The following is a 23,194-nucleotide window of genomic DNA, read 5'->3' as shown; positions in this document are numbered from 1 at the left end:
TACCCCTATTGGTACAGAGAAAGGCAGATTTAAGTGGCTTGAAGGTTAGTCACTGTATCTGAACAATTTCCAAGTTAGTGAGATACCCTGACTCAGATTAGTAATAGAAAATAAAAAAAAGAAAAATGAAGTTGAACATTGGTTTCCATATGTATGTACACATACAGACAACATACATACCTACACACATATACAGACATACACACATGTACACACAAAGACACATACATATACATATTTATACACACATATATACATACATAAACATACATATGCATACATATAGTATACACATATGAACACACAAACACACACATACGCACACAAACACACACATATGCACACAAACATACACACACATATATATATAAATTATATATATATATACATATATATATATATATATTATATACAAATACATGTGGAGCAAATGGACTGTGCCACCAGACAGAAAAACTGGTAAAGTTGAGTGAGTCCAAAACTCATAAATCTCAAAATTGAAAATGGTAGGAGTGGAACCCACTCCCTACCTAACTCTACCTGCTCTGGAACAGGTCACCACAACATCTTACTGAGAAAACCACAGCAACCAGTCACTTTGCATAAAAACCTGGAGTTGCCCATGCTAATGAAGTATCTAATTAGCCCGCAAGCTTTCAGCCAATGAGCTTTACTTCCTGGACATTTCCTTCCCACAAAAGGTATTTTAATTCTTGATTCACCCTGAGTAAGGTGTATGCATTCACATATGGAACCTAGTAAAGCATTTTAAACAAGCAAGGACTGTCTCTTCATCAAGGATGGTGGAATAGAGGGAGAGGCCTTTGTTGTAAAGCATTACGTAGTCTTGGCACTCACTGGGTTCCCTGTCTATTTCCTTCCTGGCTCATAGAAGTGTGGACTGGGGACCCCAGTTCCCAACTCCCAGCAGAATGCCAGTAGCACCTGGATACACGGGAAACTGGGAACCACATATATAAACACACATATCATACATGAATGCACATACATGCCCAACCTCAAATTAACCATCTTTCTTCCTTCCTTGTATTCTTCTTCAATCTATATAGTCATCTGTTCTGAACACACATTTAAAAGAAAGATACTTGGCTCCTCAGGGTCGACAAAGTTGAGTCTATTTCCTATGCTGATACACAGCTCTAAGTGCAGAACTATGTCAGCATCAAAGCCCTTCTGGACCAAAGGGCGCTCTCTCCTATTAGTCCTATGGCTTTTACTGTTTGGAGAGAAATCATTTCTCTGAAAAACTTCAGATTGAATATCTTTCTCCCAGCATGAGGTGCACTCACCTGTTGGCTCTGCATCTGTATCCTAACCAACATGTTTCTCAATGGGTATTCTTACCCTAGTCACCTCAACTCCCTTAGTCAGAAGTCATTTCAAACATGCCCAAGGAGGGCCATTAAGTGTTCTCAGAGCAGCAGGCCTCTGTTATAACTGACCAATGCCAGCAGGGGCTTTTGGGTTCCCTTCTGTTATTTTCTTTGTTTTTAGAGATAACAGCAAGAGACCTACTACAGAGCTCTTTCTACCAAGGTTTGGCTTACATTTACATGTGAAGTTAAAGTCACTTTTTAAAACACGTCTTTTGCTGAGTTCCCTTAGGAGGTTCCCTGCTAACTGGTTTCTTTATAAACTGATCCTGACACAGTAATGCAGTCGTGACATCTCCCAAAGGGGCAATGTTTCAACTGGGAATCCCTGGTCAGATGCTTTTGGAGTGAAGAGCGGGATGAGTAAGTGACTTCGGGACATCTGTTCAGTGGTGAGAACTGAAAAGGTGTTCATTCTCAGTGTGCTTAATCAATCCCAAATGGTGAGGAAAAAGGATGCTCTACAGTCAACAAAGGAGCTACAAAGCCTGAGGAAGCTCACATTTGATAGCAGTTACTCCAGTGGAGTAAAAGAACAGTTCTCTGGGGTTGGCGGGGAACTGGTGTCATTAGTGCCGGCACTATGGAAAGAAACACAGTGGGTAGAAGTGACATAGAACTCGAGAAGTGCCTGAAGGCCCAGAGATGACAGTGTCACATAAAAACTGGAGACCTAACTGGACATCATCGGTGATCCAACATTATCACACAAGTTTATAATGTTTATAATATTAACTCCAAATTGAAGGCCATTTTTCAGCTGACTTTCACACATTTTATAAAATCTCATTTGGAATCCCAAGACTCTTTAAAATGTGGCCATATAAACTAAACTTAAAACAAATGAAGGAATAAACGATAGATTTTTAACATTGGCTCAGTCTCTAAAGCTACTGTGTAAGATATAGGGTAACTAAAGAATATGCTCAAGAATATTCAACAGCTTTGCTTTACCTGTTGATCAAATGGTTAAGAATGCTCTTGGATGATGAAAACAACATCCTTGTACTGTACCAGTCATAGTAACCAAGGAAACCTATTACCAAAACGCCAGGGTAAGAGTATAAAGTTTGGAAATAAATAACATAAATAGAAGTAGTTTGATCTGCAGAAGAAAAGGTGAAAATGGGAACATCTAGGAGAATGGAGGTTCTCAGGAAAGGGAAGGATAGAAAAAAAAGTTGGTAAAGAATCTACATGGGCTGGTCCATGGTTCCTGCTATATATGTAGCAGAGGATTGCCTTATCTGGCATCGGTGGGAGGGGAGGCACTTGGTCCTGTGGAGGCTTGATGCCCCAGGAAGGGGGGATGGATGTTAGAGGGCTGAGGCAGGAATGGGTAGATGGGTGGGGGAGCACCCTATTCAAGGCAAAGGAGAGGCAGAAGGGGTAGAGGTTTCATGGAGGGGAGACTAGGAAGGGGGAATCACATTTGAAATATAAACAAAATGATTAATAGAAACAAATTAAAACAAAAAAAAAAGAAAACGGAGTTGGAGAGGTTAGAGATTAGGACCATGAAGGGTTAACAGAAATCTCAAGCCTCAAAGAACTTGGAGGAAATTGTGATTTTAATATTAAACTGTTTTTAAACAATTGGCTGCGCAGAGGAAAATAAATAAGGGAATAAGGGGGGGTGATTGGATTCTTGGAGAAAACGGTCAATATTTGGGCATATTTTATTAATAATGTACATGAAGGAAATAAACTCAACATTTCATACGTCTAGCTGGCGGTAAGTTGCTGTGGGAAAGAATCAACTTGGAAAGCAACCAGACAAATTGAGTAAGTGGTCTAATTGAATGAGAACTTAGGCCCAAGAGTAATAGTAAAAGTTTTTCCTTAGTCCAATGGTTCTTGAGTCTGAAATTGGGGAACATAAGCCAAGAGAAGTGAAACAGCATTTTAAATTGCCTAAAATAATAACTATTTTATTTGACTTAAGAGGGGATTTAATTAGAATATATTTGCGATAGTCTCAGAAAGCAGGCAGAACAAGCCATGGGAACAAGGCAGTAGGCAGCACCTCTCTGTGGCCTCTGTAGCAGCTCCTGCTTTCAGCTTCTGTTCTATTTGAGTTCTTGCCCTGACTACCCTCAGGGATGACTCATTACCTGGAACTATAAACCTTTCCTTCCAGTATCCCCCAAAGAAATGAAAAAGCTAGTTGAAGATTAAACAAGGACAAGTTAACAGAAATAGAATTATTTACCTTGATTAAAAAAAAAAACAAATGGTTATAGAGGAAAATTACTTCCTTGTAAACTATAATTACAACGAATTATTCTCCTGCCCCAGACAGGACCTCTGATTGGGAAGAACATGTAGAAATAACAGCAAGGTAATTTGATTTACTATATATAAGAGATATAGAAAATAAGAAAAAATAAATACTGGAACATCTACTAAAAGGGGTTATAAGGTTTATTTATTTTTTTCATCCCTAGACAAACTTGAAGAAAACGTGGCTCCTCTATCCTAGAGTCTGCATGTTAGTAAACATTTGTTTTTACCAAACATCCTTGCAGACATGGTTGAACTTTTGTGTTGGATCATAATGAGACTATTTTGTGAAGTTTGTATATTATTATACAATATAGCTTTTGCGTCTGGGATCCATATATCCTTCATGCTTTACTCAATTGCAAATAGGTAAGGTGAAGAAAAAATCTGCTTCAAGGGCATTCTCATGTTTAGAATGATATCTTTGGACACAGTAGTATTATAGTATCAGACATCCAATCACACAACCAAATCTTGGTAGGCTCCCCATCAATACAGGTGGTCCTCAGCTTTGAGGAATCCCAGTAAAAGCATCATTAAGCTAAAGATATTGTAAATTAAGAACTGCATGGAACTCATCTGAGCTTCTGAACCTCAAAGAGTAGACACCCTGTAGAGTCAGCTTCTTACCGTCATGATTGACTAATAGTCATTTTGAATACCGGACACACCATGAAAATGTCATACTGCACACACTGTTAGGCTAGGACAAGGGCAGACTTCAAGATTAGAAGTATTCTTTCTACTGTAATGCTGTAAAGGCACAAATTCTTAAGACTAACCATTATCATTGGGAACTCTGTATAGATCTGGAGGCTCTCGCTGTGATACGCATTGCTTTGTTTACTTTCAGCAAGTCCCCAAGTCCCAAGTTCTAGGTCCAATACATCCACCCCGTTAGTCTTTTTCTTACAATCCTTCCATTTGTTCTGGTAGGCTTTAGAATGTCTTCTGACAAGGCTCACAGATGTCTCCACTGTGTAGACTGTTCAGAGTAAGCTATGACATTTGGGCCTCACACACAGACACTTTCAATAAGCTATCCATATAGTCTCATCTACTTCCTTCTTCCGTGTTTGGCAGAGCTAATTCCTATGAACTATATTCGTGCCTACATACTTTTCTCATACATCCTACTGAATCCTCCTTACTGTACACATCCACTGCCCTGTCCAGTATTCCTTTATTTGATGCGAGCTGCTTCATTGGTTTTGAGCAGGAGGCCCAGGTAAATAGCCCTTAGTGCAGCAGTTAATCAAAGATGAACAGCTGGGTAAATCCCAAGATTTTGTTCACCTCGGCTGAAATAATTCTGAGCTGTGTTCTACAGAGCATCAAGAGTTCAGCAGCAGGATCAACACCCATACTGACTCATACTAACCCTGCAGAGATTTCCTTAACACCCTGGCCTCACTTTCTAAGGCATCTTGTTCCCACACTAGGGAGAAAAGAATTTCATACCTCTCTCTTGCCACCTCCAGTTGAACTGTCATGAGAAAAAGTTCTTTCCTTTCCTTATATAAGCATTTTTTAAAAAAATAACTTAGTTTAATAATGTCTTAAAAATACAGATTAACATCCAAATTAAAGCAAACAACTTGGGGCTCTGTATATGCATTGTATCCACAACCAATGATTTAGTCACACCGTTGGGAAAGAGCTGTTTTGCTTTTTTTTTTTTTTTTCACTCAAATAAAGTAATCTCAGATTGGAAGGTTTAAAAGGCTTGTTGTTCCTATCAGCTTTAGAAGTCAGATTTCTTGCAGAATGTTGTGTGAGTCTATGGTCTAGGAAGAGGGAGTGGGAGTTGGCCACAGAAATACCTTGTTTAAGCAGTGAGATCTATCCTTGCTTGTCAGGGCAAGCAAGCATGTTATTTCTGAGTGGGTTTTTCTTTTTTCTCTCTTTTTTTTTTTTGGCTCTTGATCATGCTATGAGACACCTGTATAAAATGAAGCTTCTCATCTCTCCATATGCTATGGGTTAATGTGCCCTCTTTGCCTGAGTTATAACCAAATATGTAAGTCAAATGACACTAGATCTGGCTTTGGAGAAACACTGGGATTTTGAAGTACTGGCAGATTTCAGAACTGATGTTAGTCCACAGAAAGCAAACATTCCTTGGCCTCCTTCCAGGCATTCCAGATGGTGAGAAATTCTGAAATTAGTCAACAAGAAGGGAAGTGGGCTTACCCGGATCATCATGACTGAACACCTGATATCATGGATTGTGTCATAGATCTTCTTTGAGATGTCCACAAATTGATTATCATCAACCGCAGTAAGCGAGTTCTTGCTTAAAGCATCCAGGGCAACATTCACTTGTGTCACAAACTCCGGGATCACTATGAAAATAAGTAATAAAGAGATTATATCCTTTGTATCTCTGGATTCCTACAGCTTCCCGGAAATGCACAATTGTATTTTAAGTGAATACCTCACTGCTAGGTTTTTTTAGAAAAATATTTTTACTAAAGAGAATCAAACATTATGGCAGAGTTATTTTGACCTCTAGAAAATAAAGGCAATCAAAGACAATGAAGAACATAGTTATAGAAATATAAAATATTCTTTTTTTTATGTCCTGCTGATCTGGATAAAGCTTAAGAGCCTTTTTGGTTTCTAAAGCTATTGAGTATGAAGCTCAGGAAATTGAAAACTTGACTTGATGTGGAAAATATTTGGGATAATGACCATAAAGATATTTAAAGAAAGAGAACACCTGCCCCACAACTTGGCTCAGCAGGGAAATTTCTTGCTGCCTATCCTGACAAGATACATTGGGTATCTGGGTTCCACAGACAGAAGGAGACAACTAACTCCTCTAGACTTTCTTTCTTCTGAGCTCCACCTGTATGGTATGATTTGCATAAGCAGTCACATATAAGTCAATGCCATTAAAAATTGAAACGAGTAACAAAGTTTCTGAGTTGCTAAATAGGAGAATATGTAGTCCTCTATACTAATTTTATCTCACAAGAATAATAAAAGTGATATGAATGTTCTTTGGGTAAGATTTTTCTCCATAACAAAAAAATAACATGACAGCATCTTATGCACCCTAGCTCAGAAACAGTAGAATACCAACTATGCACAAGGGAGAATCTTCTTAGGTCAATCTCTAGATGATTGCTACTGTTGCTTTTTAAGTTAAGGCATTAAAATAAGTATGAAATAAAAATGTCTTCAACTTTAAATGTAAGTTAAATAGGGCTAAAGAAATGGCTTTGCTGTTAGGAACAAGAACTATTTCTTCTTTTCAGTAGACCAGGATTTGATTCTTAACACTCACATCAGACAGCTCAAAATCAGTTGTAGCTCTACCTCCAAAGGGACATAATATCTCTTGACTCTGCAAACCTTCTTACTGGTAGCATCTTGAGATGACTCAAAGCATACATTATTATGCTGAGAGACAGGGAATGTGAGTGAGACATAGCCAAACCTACTCTTGGGATAATCCATTAGTAGTCAAATCGATTAATGAATGTATTAATGGATAAATCTGTTTATGAGGACAGTATTGATCTCTTGAAGGTTTCATTGGAATCTTTCGCTTAAGATCTCTTAATGAAGATTAGGTTTCAACAAAGCTTTGGACAGGACCAGCCATAACTTTTACCCAGTCACCCATTGGAAACAGGTAAATGAATAATAAGCCAAGTATTTTCTCTGACCTCTTCATGATCTGTATTCAAATTTCAAGTGTAATATACTTCACCATCTAATTATATCCTAAATCCAATGCCAGATTATAATTCTACTACCTCTAGCTATCATCACCTCCTTCTTAAGCCCATTCTGTGGTCCTATTCCTTGTAGGACCTGTAGAAATCATGCCCATTCTCTAGGCTAATCAATCTTAATGAAATTACTTCTTACTCTAAAGAAAAAGAAGCTTTGACACAAAATCACCAATCAGGAAGTTGTTTTCCCAAATATGATATGCCATTACGGTGATTTTAAGTTTTCGATGACTTCTTGAAACCTTTTTCTGTTTGTATTTTAGCTGCCTACCCTGGCAGGTACTTGATACGTATTTTACTGAGTTGAGTGGCTGAAGAAATGAATGAATAAAATATACAACAGTCAAGCAAAAGTATGGGGACAATACTACACTGCTTGGATTTCCATATGATTTAGGTTTTGTTCATTTCAGAGGTATATCCAAACATATTTGTGCAGGCTTCTAGAAGGATTCACATATACTGAATGAGTGAATATTTATTTGTTATTTATTCATTCATTTTGAGTATGGAGAGAGGTGGAAACTCATTAAAACCATGTCTAGCTATTTCATACCTCCTTCAGGTTCTAGTTGTGAACACCCTCCCCCACCAACCCAAGTCACTACGGTAAACAAATGACTTCTAGCTCCATTAGCGTCCTTCGTTCACCTTAAATACACAGTAGAGTACCAAGCACTGTGCTCTCAAAAACTGTTACCATCTGTTGAACAAAATTTCCAACACCCTCCTCCCTCAAAACTCTTTTATCAACATGCAGACAACACATTAAGTCTCGATTGACACTTTCAATCTGTTGGCATCTCTCAAACAGCAAAGCTGTCCCCATTGTCTCTCTTTCTATTCTGAAAGAACAGATGGGGATTTCAACCTTTTCCTGAGTGAGCAATGCATCTTTCTTCCGTTAACTTAAAGCTCATCTGTCTCTGTGCTTTACCTATACCATAGTCATGTAGTTGCTTAGATCAAACCAGTTACCATTATTGTTTTTAATACTTTCAAGGAAATAAAAAGTGAATATATTATATTTAACCGCTTAAAGACAATATAGGAATAAAAAAAAAAGTCTATCTTAAATCTGTAATCTACCTGGGTTTTAAGAAAACGTAGGTCTGGCAAGATGGCTCAGTGGGAAATGGTGCTTACTGCCAAGCAGGAAGAGTCCTGGGACCCACATATTAGAAGCAGAGAATTCACTACTACTAATTGTCTTCTGACCTTCACACACACACACACACATTTATACACACACATACATACAAACTCACACATACTCAATACAAGCACTCCACATATGAACACATGTACATTCACACACATACACACACACACACACACACACACACACACACAAAGCAAATGACATAACAAATATATGCTTCTCAATCATTCATCAAATGGAGGTATATGTTAAATAAATTCTTTCCAATCAATTGAAATGTTAAAAAAGATATACTTCTGAATTTTCAAGTGTTGATTTATGAAAGAAAGGTCAACTTGAGTGCAACATCTCAGTTGCTTCAAACAAAGGATCCTGTCTACTCCATACACCAAGTTCTAAACCCATTCTAGACTTTTTTTTTTTTTTTTGGAAATCTGTGCTTTCTCTCTTCACTGTGTTCAGAATATGTAGAATGACAGCTAGCTTTCATTGTGTGAAGAGCAGAAGACAACCTCAGGTTTTGGTTCTCAACTTGCACTTACTCGAGACAGCGTCTCTCTTATCCATTTCTGCTCAGTGCATTAGGCAACTGACCCATAAACTTCCAGGGAATTTTCTTGCCTTTGCCTCCGCATTTTCATTTAGAAGTAGAAGGACCTATGGCTATTGTTTTGTGCCTTACTTGGGTCCCAGCCTTCTCCTAGCCCATGATGAGGGCTTAGTACTATCTGGAACATTTTACCTACATGCCTAATGCAATCCTCACAAAAGCTTTAGAAGTTGGAGACTATTACTGCCCTGATTTAACTGATGAAGAAACTGAGGTCATAGAGCCAATCAGTGAAGGGCAGGTAATTGAGACTCTGGAGCCTGCCCTTTGAACCCTACATCTTCACTGTCTCCTTTTAATAAGTAAAATCCTTGAGGCTCCTAAACTGTAATGCTCCTGGGGAAATTAATGTTAATTTCCTGACAATGAGGTTGAACAGACCTATGGAGCCAAATTCTACTAAGCCTTGAACCTCTCTCTGGTAGTAACCCAAGAATATTTTATCCCTTCCTAATCCTTGCTAAATTTATTATGTGCATTTGAAAGTAGATGAGGGTGCATAATTACTAATTAAATGGGTCAGAAAAGAATTCAGACTCATTCTAAGTGATGCTTAGAAATGACGTCACCAATTCATGTTGTCAGTCACGGATAAACTCACATTAAAATATTTATAATTACACTTCTGTCTTTGAAGATTACTAATGTACAGAAGTTGGCCTTTGAAAATTCATGTAGAGCTAAGCCTCTACCTCATTATGCTCTGCCTCTGCAGCTGGGGGTGGGGTGATTTATAACAGAAAGTACAGCTAATCATAGAATGCCTTCGGTAATTACTTCATACCCTTTATTTCCATTTTATTTAACACAAATGTTATAGTTCATATTCATTTAATATTTATAGATTTAATACAGATCTTGTAACACGGAGTTGTTTGAAGTCTCCAAAAATATACAGTCTCCAAATCCATAATGGGAGAACATCTTGCCCCTTTTTAGAGATTGTGTCATGGAGTTCGGACTAGCTCTGATCACTTAGGACAGGCTCCATCGTTAACAGGAACAGCAATTCTGTCCTTACAATTTCTGCTTTTGCCTTTTAAGCAGCTGGACCAGGCCCTCAAACGAAGAAGTAAAAGAAAGGAAGGGCTTATAAACATAGATCTTTTAAGATTTTAAAAAAAGTGTGTGTGTATGTATGTGTGTGTGTGTGTGTCTGTGTGTGCATCTGTGTGTCTGTGTGTTTCATAAAAGACCAAGTATCTATGGAGGCCATTGGATCTCCTGGAAACAAGACTGATAGGCAGCTGTGCATTGCCTGATGTGGAGCCACATTTTCGTCATCTGCAAGAACAACATGCACTTTTAACCTTTAAACCATCTGTAGCCCAAGATACGGCTTAATGGATTTGATAATTATGCCCTTAGACTCTTACAGAGATATTTTATTACATATAAAATTCTGATTACTTAATAGGCTGAGCATATATTTTTGAATGCCTCCAGTGACAGAAACTGACTCATTCTCTAAGCTGACACTTTGACATTTTTCAAGTTTAAGCCATATGTTATTATTAACAAACACTTTAATTATTTTAGAGCAACTAAATACCTCTGGATATGAAAAACTTATATATTTTAAACTTTCCTCAAATCCCTTTTTATTTATATCACAGTCACTGTTTTATGTGATTTGAAAATTGAGATAGTGAGAAGCTAAAATGATGACTCAGCAAATTAGAGCATGACCTGTTCTTGCAGAAGACCTGAGTTTATTTCCCAGCACTCATATTGGGTGTAGCACAGCCTCCTATAACTCCAGTCCCAGGAGATCTAATGTCTTCTCCTGGTCTGTACCATCACCTGTACTTCCATGCACATATACAGATACACATGTATACACATGATTAAAAATTTCAAAACATCTTAAAAGAAGATGGACAATATTTCAAGTGGCTGGCAAGGAAAACTTAATAAGTTTTCTGTATAATATATCACTTGGTTTCTAAGGGTAAAAAGTTGCCTGCTAATTTTTTTCTTCTGAGTTAATGTTTTCTAACATTCATATTATTAATAGTAACTTCTTTACCGTAAAACTACTCTGAATACACCATTTTAAATTTTTATGAGCTGTGCTAACATGTCTTCAACGGGAACCATAATGCTCTTCTTGGTACCCAAATCATTGAGTTCTCAATCCCTGTGTTGTACCACTGGCAGGCTCAGTAAATGGAGCAGAAGTGATGGGTATGACCTAGTTTTTAAAAACAGGTTAACAAGATGTTGTAGTTTTTGTCTTGGTCACTCTTTCCTTCATATCACCTGATCTAGGGACCTAATCCCCATCTTATCAACAGTTGATGGGGAGTCCAGCATTACCTAGAACTAGAACTGCTAGGAAACAGCCAGCAAGTGTGAACGGATTCAAGTAACAGTTAGAAGACTAGCATGACCCTTCAGGAGATGAAGGTGATAGCTTCACTAAATATTAACGGTGAACATAAGCAAGAGGTATCTAGCTAAGGGTCCCATGGATTTCTGATGTCCAGACACTGCACAAAATAATGTACATTGTACATTGACACTACCCTCCATCAATTTAGCCCTGCTATGATCCCATTTATACAAGGAGTAATGAGATAGTACTGTCTGTAAAATATTTGCTATTCAAATACGAGAACACAAGTGCGATCCCAGCATACAGATACAAATATGAACTCAATGGTACAGGCTGTGACCTCACAGCTGTGGAGGCAGAGGTTGTGGGAACCCCTGAGGCTTGTTGGCCAGTCAGACTAAGCTATTCAGTGAGCTCCAGGCCTCAATGAAAAACCATGTCTCACTGAATACACAAGAATGACTCCTTACAAATAACACGTTGATCTCTGGCTTTCACACATATGCATGCCTATCTTTGGCCCACTTTATACACACACACACACACACACACATACTCAGACATACATGCACACACATACATGCACATATTCACACACACATATACACACATACACACTATACAAACAATCAAATTAAATTGGAAAATACATGTATATATTTTTGGAGAGCTTATCTATGAATTGACATCCTGGGCCACATTCTTTAGCTGTGCCCTGCCCTCAATACCTGACATGTAGGACTGTGAAAGGAAAGCATGGTTTCTGGTCGAGTACCAGCTAGAAATCACCAGAGGCCCCAGGTAATCCTAAGGGATGGCATCAATTTCGCCATGCTTCCAGACTCCAGGCTCCTGGCACAGGCTCTTGACATGAGGCCACAGATCTCCATCATGCCTTTCAGGCACGTAGCCCCTCCACAGGCAGAGGGTATGACTACAGGCCACAGAGCCTCAAGACAGATCTCCATATTAATGAGATACCTAAAGACCAGAGGGCATAGTCAATTAAACATTTTTTTCTCAGACCATCCTCCTTGCAAAAGTTATTTAACCTCAGGCCCACTCTGAAAATATCAGGGTATAATTTCATCCATTTTCCACCATGACAATAAATATCTTAAGATCATAGCCTATTTCTCTTCTTTGGGACCCGCAACCGTAGGGAACTGTGGAGATTTTCAACTACTGAGCTGTCTAATCTCCCACAGATGACCTCTCTAAGTTTCCAGCCACAGAGGCCCAGCAACCCAAGCAAGCAAGCTGTGGGCCACCAGCTCATATGACCCTACTTTGGTCTCAACCCTTCTGCAGCCTCTCAGAGGAGCCTGAGAGCTCAAGGGCCTGAGAACCAACAGGTTCCTGGCTGCCTTTTGGCCTGGGGACCCCCAAGCCAAGACCCCTGACTCCTAGAAGGACCTCAGACTGTGCTCTCCCACCCCCAGGGCGAAGTCCCATGGTTTTATACAGCCCGACTCCACCTGGTACCAGAGTGGAGTGAACACGATCAAATTTCTGTGCCTCTGCCTCTTTGAGCCATGGCCCTAGCTCCTTGGGGGACCAAACACGGGACCACATGCACATGACAACCTAACACTGAAATAACACCCATCTTCTGTCAGCCTCTCTTGAACATCATCTGCATCTACAGTAGTTGATAGAATTTTACTGCTGTAGGTTAAGAATTACTTTGATCTTTTATATATTCTTTGTCCTTAATGTTAGATTAAATTTCCCTCTTGAGATTCATCTACTATGTCATGTCTTGTTCCAATTCAATCCTTCATCTCCGCAGTTTCTCTCCTCAGAAGTAAACAGGAAAAAAGGGATGAGAAGAGGGGAAAGGTTTGGCAGTTTATTGGGCCAGAGAGTCAACTACCGCGGCAGTAAGCCAAGTCTTAAAGAAAGGCATTTCATACAAACTGAGGCAGAAAATATGGGAGGAAAGATTTAGAAGAGGAAGTGGAACTTTTTCTAATCAGAATGAGGGAAGCAGCTTTTTGGGGATTTCTTGGAAGAACATGAAATGTCAGTTCCAAGTCTTCAAAGTCCAGCTTTCCTTGTCTTGGTTTTTATGCTTGAGAAAAAAAAATAGAGCCATTCTTCCACCCTGAGAATATATTAATTTGTTGCTTATCATTCAAATAAGTTTATATATAAATCCATCTACAAAACTCTCCATGATCAATACCCTAAATCATGTCTCCAGGTGTACTAGGCAAGCCAATCTTCTGGAGCTGCTAATACTAATATGTCAGATATGTGTGAAATAACATTTTTCTCCACGTCTGTTTATTTCTCTGTGTTATTTTTTTTTTACTTATGATTGTAAATAATAAAGTTTAAAATAATAATGATAAAATATTTCTGTCCCTAAATGTACATATTTTCTCTTATGGCCAGCTCCTTTAAAAAGTTGTTTCAACATTTTCTTCAGGCAAATATTAGAGTTAGAATTTTAACACAGATACAATTAACTAGGAGCCTGTACCAATCAACACAGCCTTCCATTGAATACACTCAAAGATACAAATACACAAGACTACTGAGGATGAAAGAAAGAACTAAATCCTTAAATGAGAGTGATGAGCATTGCTGGGTTTGTTTTCTCCATTTTACTCATTCCAAGACGTCAGCAATGGAACAGCGCTGCTCATCTTGAGGGTAGATCTTCCCAATTCAGTCAGACCACTGGAAACCCCCTACAGACAACCCTAACATTTGTTCTAGATGTTTCTAAATTATGCCAAGTTGATAGCCATGGCTACCCATCACAAGACTCTAATATGATCAACACTGTGGTGAAACTGGACGTCAGCTCTTGCTCATTGGCAGTATTCTCTGCTTTACTGGCAAAACGCACTCTCCTTAAAAGAAATGTAGATGAACTAAATGAAAAATGTTTTCACACTTTGCATTTTGAAAAGTTAAAAATATCTTTACTGTATAGTGTTGATCCTTGAGTACTGTAAAATTACAAATCTGCTGATATCAAACCTACTACGCAAGATATATAATAAGAACATATGGCACCTCAATTCTAACTTATACACATTATTCTTAAAGAACCTTTAAATGTTTAAATGGAATCTAATATTACTGTAAAAGATTATGGACTAAATCTCACTGATAGCTGTGATTATATTCTCTGAAGTAATAGGTATTTCCTGTACTTCACAGGCACTTGTTATATGCAGAGGTACAAGACTAAGAATTTTAAGGAACAAGTTCATTTTTCTTGTATCTGATCTTCATTTATCTTGAATCTTTGTAAAACTACAATCAATATTTAAAACTTCAGGGGACCTAAATTAATATGGTTTAAATACCCACATATGTTTAATTCATAGGCATTTTTCTAGAATACCGAGTAGAAATTGACTATAAGATTTTGAGTAAGAAACTGATATAGTCCTTTTATTATTACTAGTTGAATACATGAAAACTCCCTCACATTCCATTCATAGCAATTGAAATGGCTTTTAAAATAATTATTTATCCCATAAATTCTCCTCCTTTGTGAAGTTGAACTCTACAGGTTACTTTGCAAATACTTTCAAGCAGACAACTAAAGAGGAATGATTGTGAGTCTGCGGTAAGATCTGTAACTCTTGAAGGGAATCCAGTAAAGTAGGAAACCAATACAGATGAGAATGCTTGCAGCCAACCATTGGACTGCGCACAGGGACCCCAATGGAGGAGTTAGGGGAAGGACTGAAGAAATTGAAGGAGTTTGCAACCCCATAGGAAGAACAACATTATCAGCCAACCAGACCAGCCAGAGCTCCCAGAGTCTAAACTACCACCCAAAGAGTACACATGGAGGGATCCATAACTCCAACTGCTTATGTAGCAGAGGATGGCCTTATCTGGCATCAATGGGAGAGGAGGCCCTTGGTCGTGTGGAGACTGGATGCCCCAACATAGGGGAATGATAAATGGTGAGGCAGGAGTGGGTGAGGGGGTGGGGGAGGTGGGAGGGCACCCTCAGAGAAGCAGTGGGTAGGAGGGATGGAATAGGTAGTTTGTGGATGGGAGACCAGGAAGGGAGATAACATTTAAAATGTAAATAAATAAAATAACCAATTTAAAAAAAAGAAAAAAGATAGCAACCGAGATAAAGCTCTTCTGCAAAATGAACAAACTGGTCATTTGTTCTTTGTGAGCATAGATATTTTCCCTATTCATACCATGCACCGTGTTTACCTTCTCTGGCTACAGTTACTCAAAAGCAGAGAGACATTTAGAGAAACTGGTGGCCAGGAACATATGGAAATGGCTAGATAAGGAGATACAAGGAAGACCAGGAAAGACAGTAGGAGGAAAGGAAATCAGTGAAATAGGTACATGTTCATGACGGTTCAGTAACCACAGAAATGGAGATTTGAGCTCTACATTTTATTTTCTGGTTCTAAAAATGAAACCAAACAACTTAAAAATGAGATCCCCAAGTTATTTTGAAAGAAGGCTAATAGATTTGGAATCAATCTTAACTCAAAACTGGGGCCAAAAAGCATAATTTTATGAAGTCTTAGTGTCAGGGCATGGCATTTAAGAGGAAGACTGATCTCCTACCTTCTTGGGAAACAATGAAGTAATAAGTTGCTTACGTGGTATTCTCAAGTGAAAATCTGTGTGCTTAGGGATGCTCGTAGAGCAACTTGAAGGGTTAGAGAGATGGCTCAAAGGAAAATAGCACACACTGATTGTTGGGGTGATTTTTTTTTGTACACTATGTAAAAATTGTGTTCATACTATTCATATGCTTATTTCTGTGCTGACAGAGAGTTGATTGCAGACTGGACTTTGGTATTGTTATTCATATGGCTGGGTCATAGCTTGTAAACACTCCCCCCATCAACTTCTGATAGGTTTAACAAAGAGCTACAAGCTCAATAGTGGAGTTAGAAGGGAAAAGCTGAGTCAGAAGAGGATAGGTAGGACTTTTGGGGAGAGAAGAGACTCTGGGCAAGCGTCAGGCCCTGGAAGATGTGCCAGCCAGGTACAGAGGACGTCTGATGTATGAAACTGAGGAGAGGTAATGAGCCACATGGCAGAACATAGATTAATATAAATGGGTTAATCTAAATAGAAGACCTAGTTGGGAACAAACCTAGGCTAAGGCCTAAAGATTTCATAATTAATTAAAGGTCTCCATGTCATTATTGGGAAGCTGGTGGGTTATAGACAGTCCAAAGAGTTATAGCTTCTCTTCCAGAGAGCTCGAGTTTGGTACCCAGCACCCTAACAAGGCAGCTAACAACTGCCTGTAAGTCCAAGTCCAGAGGATCTGACAACCTCTGGCGGGCGCCATGAATATGTCTGTTCATGGGCACATACCATCATGCAAACATACACACAGATGTACATAATTTAAAGAAAAATTTGTGTAACTTTTGAAAACATGAAGAGAAATTTGAATAGCCTTTTTAAAGCATGTATAATGAGAAAACCTGATGTGTTGTCTTTTTAATTTATTATGAATAATAGTGCTCATGTGGAGAACCTCATTCTCTTCAGTGAATGCCACAGAGGAAGTAGTTTAGAAGATTTGTAGGGAAAGAAAGGGGAGTAGCAGTTATTGATAGGTATAAATATAACCACAATACAATATAAATAAATGAGGCACTGATTAAAGAACAAACAGGATAAGAAACATAATTTACAGACTTCTAAATTAGAGTTGCATCTAGCTTACCATAGTCCATTTCAACTATATTCACAGAGTGTGAAAGTTCATAAGTATATATTATAATTTTTCTACTTTAGCTAGTTACTAGCTAAGCTAATGTTATATATTTTATTTACATATTATATATTCTATGACGGTACTAGCTTTAATTTAACAATATTATTGATTAAATCACAGTGGGAGAAGAAACAAATTAAATCACAGTGGGAGAAGAAACAAACAACCGCCCTTACAAGAACAACTAAAGAAGACACTAAAGCAATATTCATAAGAGTAGATATTAACCATATTTCTGTTATGGTGATAAAATGCCTGAGGTAATCAATTTAAAGTCAGAACAGTATGTTTTGCTTCACAGTTTGGAAGATTTTGCTCTATAACTGCTTGACTCTGTTGTGTTTTGACCTCTGACAAGGCATTAAGTGGTACAGTAAATTGTTTGCTTTGTGCAAATCAGAAAGCAAATATATGGACAGGAAGTAGACAATGTCTCAGGAGAATCCACAAATGTATATCCTCTATGATCTAATTTCTTCTCATTAGGCTTCATTCATAACAAGTTACACTACTCTCCTACCAAGCCAACAAGGACTAAGGTTTTAATATGTGGGCCTATGTAGGGTATCCTATATGCAAATAACAGAAGTTATTTGTAATATCTTCATATATGTGTGTTTTGCCCACAAGTATGTCTTTATGCCACATATACGCCTTTGCCTGCAAAGTCCTGAAGAGGGTAGATTCCTGGCTCAATGGTTATAGACAGTTATGAGTAATTATGCAGATGTTGGTAATGGAACAAAAACCCTTTGGAAGAGCAGCCAGTGCTCTTAACTGCTGAGCCATTTCTCCAGTCCCCCAAATATATTCTTTGTTTAGACAATATCAGAACCTCCTTTGCAGAGTTCAAAATCCTAGAAGAATAAGAGGTTCACTTTGTATCTGTTTCTTACATGATGTAAACAAACTTAGAGGATTCCCCTATTTCATAGGTAATATATTAATGATCTAGGCACGGCTTTCAATAAAAATAAAACACCAGTTATTTAAAATTAATGTCAATAGTGAGTTATGTCTTAAGGAACAACTACATAAGGCCATGCGACAATAGGACTTCCATTTAGTGTATGTACTAAGTGCTAAGTGGATAAATTCATACTTTTTGTGGAAATATTTAATTTGTCTCTTTGCCTTTGTTTTTTTTTCCTTTTCGTGTTTTGTGTTTGTGATTTTGTTGTTTTGCAAGCCTCAATATTGCAGGATAGTCTGAAACTTGCTCTGAAGTTTAGATACCCTTCCTCTAACCACCCAAGTACTGAGATTACAGGTATGTGCCATGAATTTCCTAATTTGTATTTAACTAATTAGCAGAAACCACTTCATACTCAAGTCTTATTCTAAGATTTCTGTTCTTTTGCTCCTCTTCCTACTGATGGGCATTTCTGGGCCTCGGTTTCTTTCAGTTACTGGATCTCTATGAGAGGTTGTTCTTCCTTCTAAATAAGCCAGAAAAAAAAAAGTAAAACATCCATAATTCAAATGTTGTTCAAAAAGAACTACATCACAACACAGATGTTGGTCACCACTTTATCCAAACTTATTCCTACTGATGGCAAGTCTTTCTTTCTTATGAGTATAAAATAAAGATATTTACTGTTTGGTGAATCTCCAGGGTTTGCAAGTATTCCATCCAAGGTTCATGGGTTAGAAATGCAATCTCCAAATATATAAGGTACCGGTACCTAGGGTGAGGTCTTTCAAAGAGAAGTCACTGTGGATGAACTTGAGAAGACAATCTCCATGGCAGTAATTGTGGATGTGTAAGAAGAGGAAAAGTGGCCTCTGCCAGTCTACATTCTTTCCCACTGTGATGATTTCTGGCTTTGCAATATGCAATGATAAGACCTTGACTAGATGCTGATGAGATGCTTCTCAGTCTCCACAAATATGATAGAAATACATTGCTAGTCTTTGTATGTTTCCTATTTTATATAGTTTGCTAAACTAGTGGGCCCATGGAGAATGTTTTACAGTTCTATCCCAAGTTTTGCTCTGTATCAGACTCCACTAGTCTCCCCTGTTCTCGTTATATTGGACTGAAAAAAAGAAAAGCAAAAAAGGAAAGAAGAAAAAAAAAAGAAACCCACTATTAGGCTAGGTATTCACCGCTTTAACTGATGTCTGAAGAAAGTAATGTGTACATACATCCATGTGTATTTGATTTGTACCAATAAAGTATTCCATAAGTTGTACAGTTTTATGCCTGATAGTTAATATTGGAGTTTCCTTTTTTTAAAATGCTGCAATGTCCAGTTTCACCAGGAGTCCAAGTCAGAGAGATTTTGGGGAACCAGTTGCCTCAACCTGTGCTGGGTGACACTCCACATGAAAACAGTGAGTTCTCCAACCTCTTCTGCTCCTATCCATGGAAGTTCTGCTGCAGCCTGTGTTGCCACTCCTCCAGTGCACACACTGCACATTCAGTGCATGGCTGGTGCTCAGAGCTCTGAAGCTAAGAGGATTAATTAGGATAAAACCCCAGATACTCAAAGCTACCACCAAATCCCCTGTATCAGCAAAAGTGGGCAGAAAACCTTGCATCGGAGGCAAGCCGAGCCTCTCACAGGGAGTTTTATTATTTCTACCCCCTGAAAATCTACAAGTCATCATAAAGGCTGCTCAGAAAATGAAGAAAGTGTCCAAAAGCAGGTTTGCTTTTCTTAACTTTAATTCTCTTAGATCCATCTGATCTTTTCTCTTCCATCTGTTTATTTATTAAAGAGTCCTTTATCCTTAAGCCACCTAGAGATGCGTGTATTCCTAAGCATGAACTATGGCTTCCTATCTCCAGCTGTCCCTTTCTGCCTATGGGTACATTCATATTTTTCTGCTACAAAAGGAAAAACATTTAAATAGATATTTATCAATTGACACGTATAATTGTCTCTATTTTAAAGATCCCATATCCAAAGTTTCGTCTCATTAAGCAGAAATACCCGCCATTCTATATCTAGTAAAACTTGCATAGCTGTAAAGTGGTTGGTTTGTATTATAAATCATACCTTTCATGATTAAAATTTCTTTGAAGATGAAACAAACACATGGCTCACTACAGGACGGCCTTAGGTGTAAGGTTTAACTATGTATTATGGTGCCATACAAGGAATTCCTTAATTACATGTTAGGCTGAATTTCCTGTCTGCCCTAGAATCCATATCAGATCAATGAAACTTCCACTAGTAAAGAATATTAAACTTCACATTTAAAATGTTACAAAGAAGAGTATGAGACGATAATTTCTCTTAATGTTAAGTGTCAGAAAGAATAAAAATCAGAGATTCCATGAGTTGGTGATGTTAACAGGCCATTCTTAATCCTTCCGTTAATTGATAATAATGAATAGTATGATTCTGATGGGACCATTGATGGGAAACTGAGTCACAGACTCCAGGATCATAGATAAAACTTCGTTTTAGTGCCATTCATTCCTATGGGAGGGGAATGACCATTTTTAACAGACTTCTGTGGGCATATGACATTTTTCTAAGAAAGTAAACTTTCCTCAACTAAAAATGATGCTAAGTGATTGTTTTTAACCAGATTTGGGGGATTACCGGGAATAATCCAATAACAATCATCATTTTATCCTTATGAACACTCCCTATCATTAAGATAGATTTTAATTTAATGTGCTCAAGCTTCTTCCCTTGCAGCATACTTGAAATGCAATTTTACCATCTAGTGACAATCAATTGATGTTTTCATGGTGGTTTTCCACGGACTTCCCAGGAGACTGTCTCAGGAGGCTCTGTAAATGGGAGGGAGATAGCAGCAGTGGGAAGAGCCTAAAGGGACCAGCATGGCGGCCCCAACTCACACCGCTTCATAGAATAACTCTTTTATCCTTAGTAGTATGTAGTTAGGTTTCATTTTAATAGAATAAAATGTTCTCTCTCTATCTCTCTGTCTCTCTGTCTCTGTCTCTCTGTCTCTCTGTCTCTCTCTCTCTCTCTCTCTCTCTCTCTCTCTCACACACACACACACACACACGTACATAGAGGCAGATACTTGGGGGATCATTATTTAACATAATGGATATAGCAATAGTGTATGGAATAGATAGGTAAGCTGAAGCAGCAACGTGTTAGGCTCCGACTGTGCTAGGCAGTTCATGAAGGGCCGAGTAAGGATGTTGGCAATGAGGAGGAGCAGTTGCTTCTGAGATAGAGATTTCAGAGCTGATTACTGCTCAGATGAAGGGAAGTAGAAAAGGAAACAGTCAAGATGATTACAGTATTGGTCCCAAATTCTTATAGAAAGAACTATGAACCCTATGAAAGAAGCCAGACATGAAACAGAAATCTCAGAGGGTACTGCCCATTTGTGGAGAGTTTAAGTAGCCTGGAGTCCCATCGGTTACCTATCCAAGAGAGGAGGGATGCAGAAGAGAGGGAGGGAAGGAGGTTGAGGCACACAAAGTGACAGAGATCAAATAAACACTTGAATAGAGATAGCATTCTAAACTAAGGCATTAAGCCAAATCATAGACATTTTAAAAATGTTTGCAGTAATGGATAAGAGAGAGGAAGTTAACTTCTGGCTAATCTACAATATACTTATTGCTTTACTAAATTTTCTCTGTAGTTCAAAACAGGAAACAGAATCTAACCATTTCTTTTGATAATATTTCACTGGCTTTTATGACCAAGAAGGCCTCCATTATTCTAACAACCACCTTATATAATGTATATGAAATACTATATGTACCACCTCAGAAAGAAATATGAAAATCAAATGGTAACTGAAATGAAGAACTGAAGTATTTGTTGACATTAAATTTTAATAGTCTTTTCACAAGAAGACATTTCTCTTTTCCAGCATTCATTAATGAGACTTAATTCACTTAGTAGATATAAGAACAACATATTTTCCTCAAGCACTTAAAGAATCACCTGATCTACATAGTCATTGTGTTACTGATCTCTCTGTAGACAACAATAGGAATTGGATCTGTACCAAGGATTGAGTTTCAGAAATCTTATCTACATTTTGAATGGAGCTAACTATGCCTTTCTGACAAGATGGGGAAGAAGGCATTAGAATTTACAAGCTGTGATTATATAGGTACAGTTGTTAATGACACGGACAGAAGGCTCCAACAGAACCATGATGTCATTTGCAAAAGAAACGCAATCTCAGAATCTAACTTTCAAACAAATAAACAAACTAACGCAAAACGTCAAGGCCACCTTCCAGCTGGAGAAAGCAAATCCAGATGTGTCTGACCCAAAGGCTACAAAGCTACAAATGTCAAGCTCTCTGTGGAGTGAGTGCTGCTGTCAACTAGGAAACAGGCTTTCTGCTGGCAAGGACAGCAGGTCACATATCTCAAGTTATTGCTCAGAAAATAACCTGTCAGCACATCATCTGGACAGAGTGGACAAGATAATTGTCCCAAGTTCTGTCAGGCAAAAAGTCCCAGGCGTTTGAGGAAGTAATAATAATGGGATATGATGCATTCTTATTAAAATTAACTCTCAGTGCCCTTACTTTAGTAGGGGACACTGTGAAGGTGGTGGTGACATTTCATGGCATTGGCTGTTTTCTTTCAAATCTTTCTTGCCATGGGAGGTGTACATATAACTTGTGTCATTAATCATGAAGTTAGGTTGAACGTTAGCCATGATAAAAATCCAGTAGAAATGCTGATCCTAGAAGTATGTGCTTCTAATGCCAGCAACGGAGAGGTACGTCTGAGGCTCTGTGGTCAGGTAGCCTAGTCAACCTAGTGTGTCTCAAAATAAATTAAAAATTAAAATGGAAGTACCTGAGGAGTGATATACAAGGCCTCCATATGTAAACTCACATACTTGCACTTACACATGCACACATAGGCACAACACACACACACACACACACACACACAGAGAGAGAGAGAGAGAGAGAGAGAGAGAGAGAGAGAGAGAGAGAGA

The 23,194-nt window shown here is 38.2% G+C and overlaps 1 protein-coding gene across 1 annotated transcript in view; it reads right to left on the bottom strand.

Moving 5' to 3' along the window:
- Ctnna3 (catenin alpha 3) overlaps positions 1-23,194 on the bottom strand; it is a 1,089,047-nt gene that overhangs the window by 234,334 nt on the left and 831,519 nt on the right. The window contains exon 8 of the mRNA XM_028785890.1: positions 5,871-6,022. Within this exon, the coding sequence (XP_028641723.1) occupies positions 5,871-6,022 (152 nt within the window). The remainder of the gene's footprint in view (positions 1-5,870; positions 6,023-23,194) is intronic.

Source organism: Grammomys surdaster, unplaced genomic scaffold (genome assembly GCF_004785775.1).
Source record: "Grammomys surdaster isolate TR1022 unplaced genomic scaffold, NIH_TR_1.0 125363, whole genome shotgun sequence".
Lineage (NCBI taxonomy): Eukaryota > Metazoa > Chordata > Mammalia > Rodentia > Muridae > Grammomys > Grammomys surdaster.
This window is presented reverse-complemented; position numbering and strand designations above follow the sequence as displayed.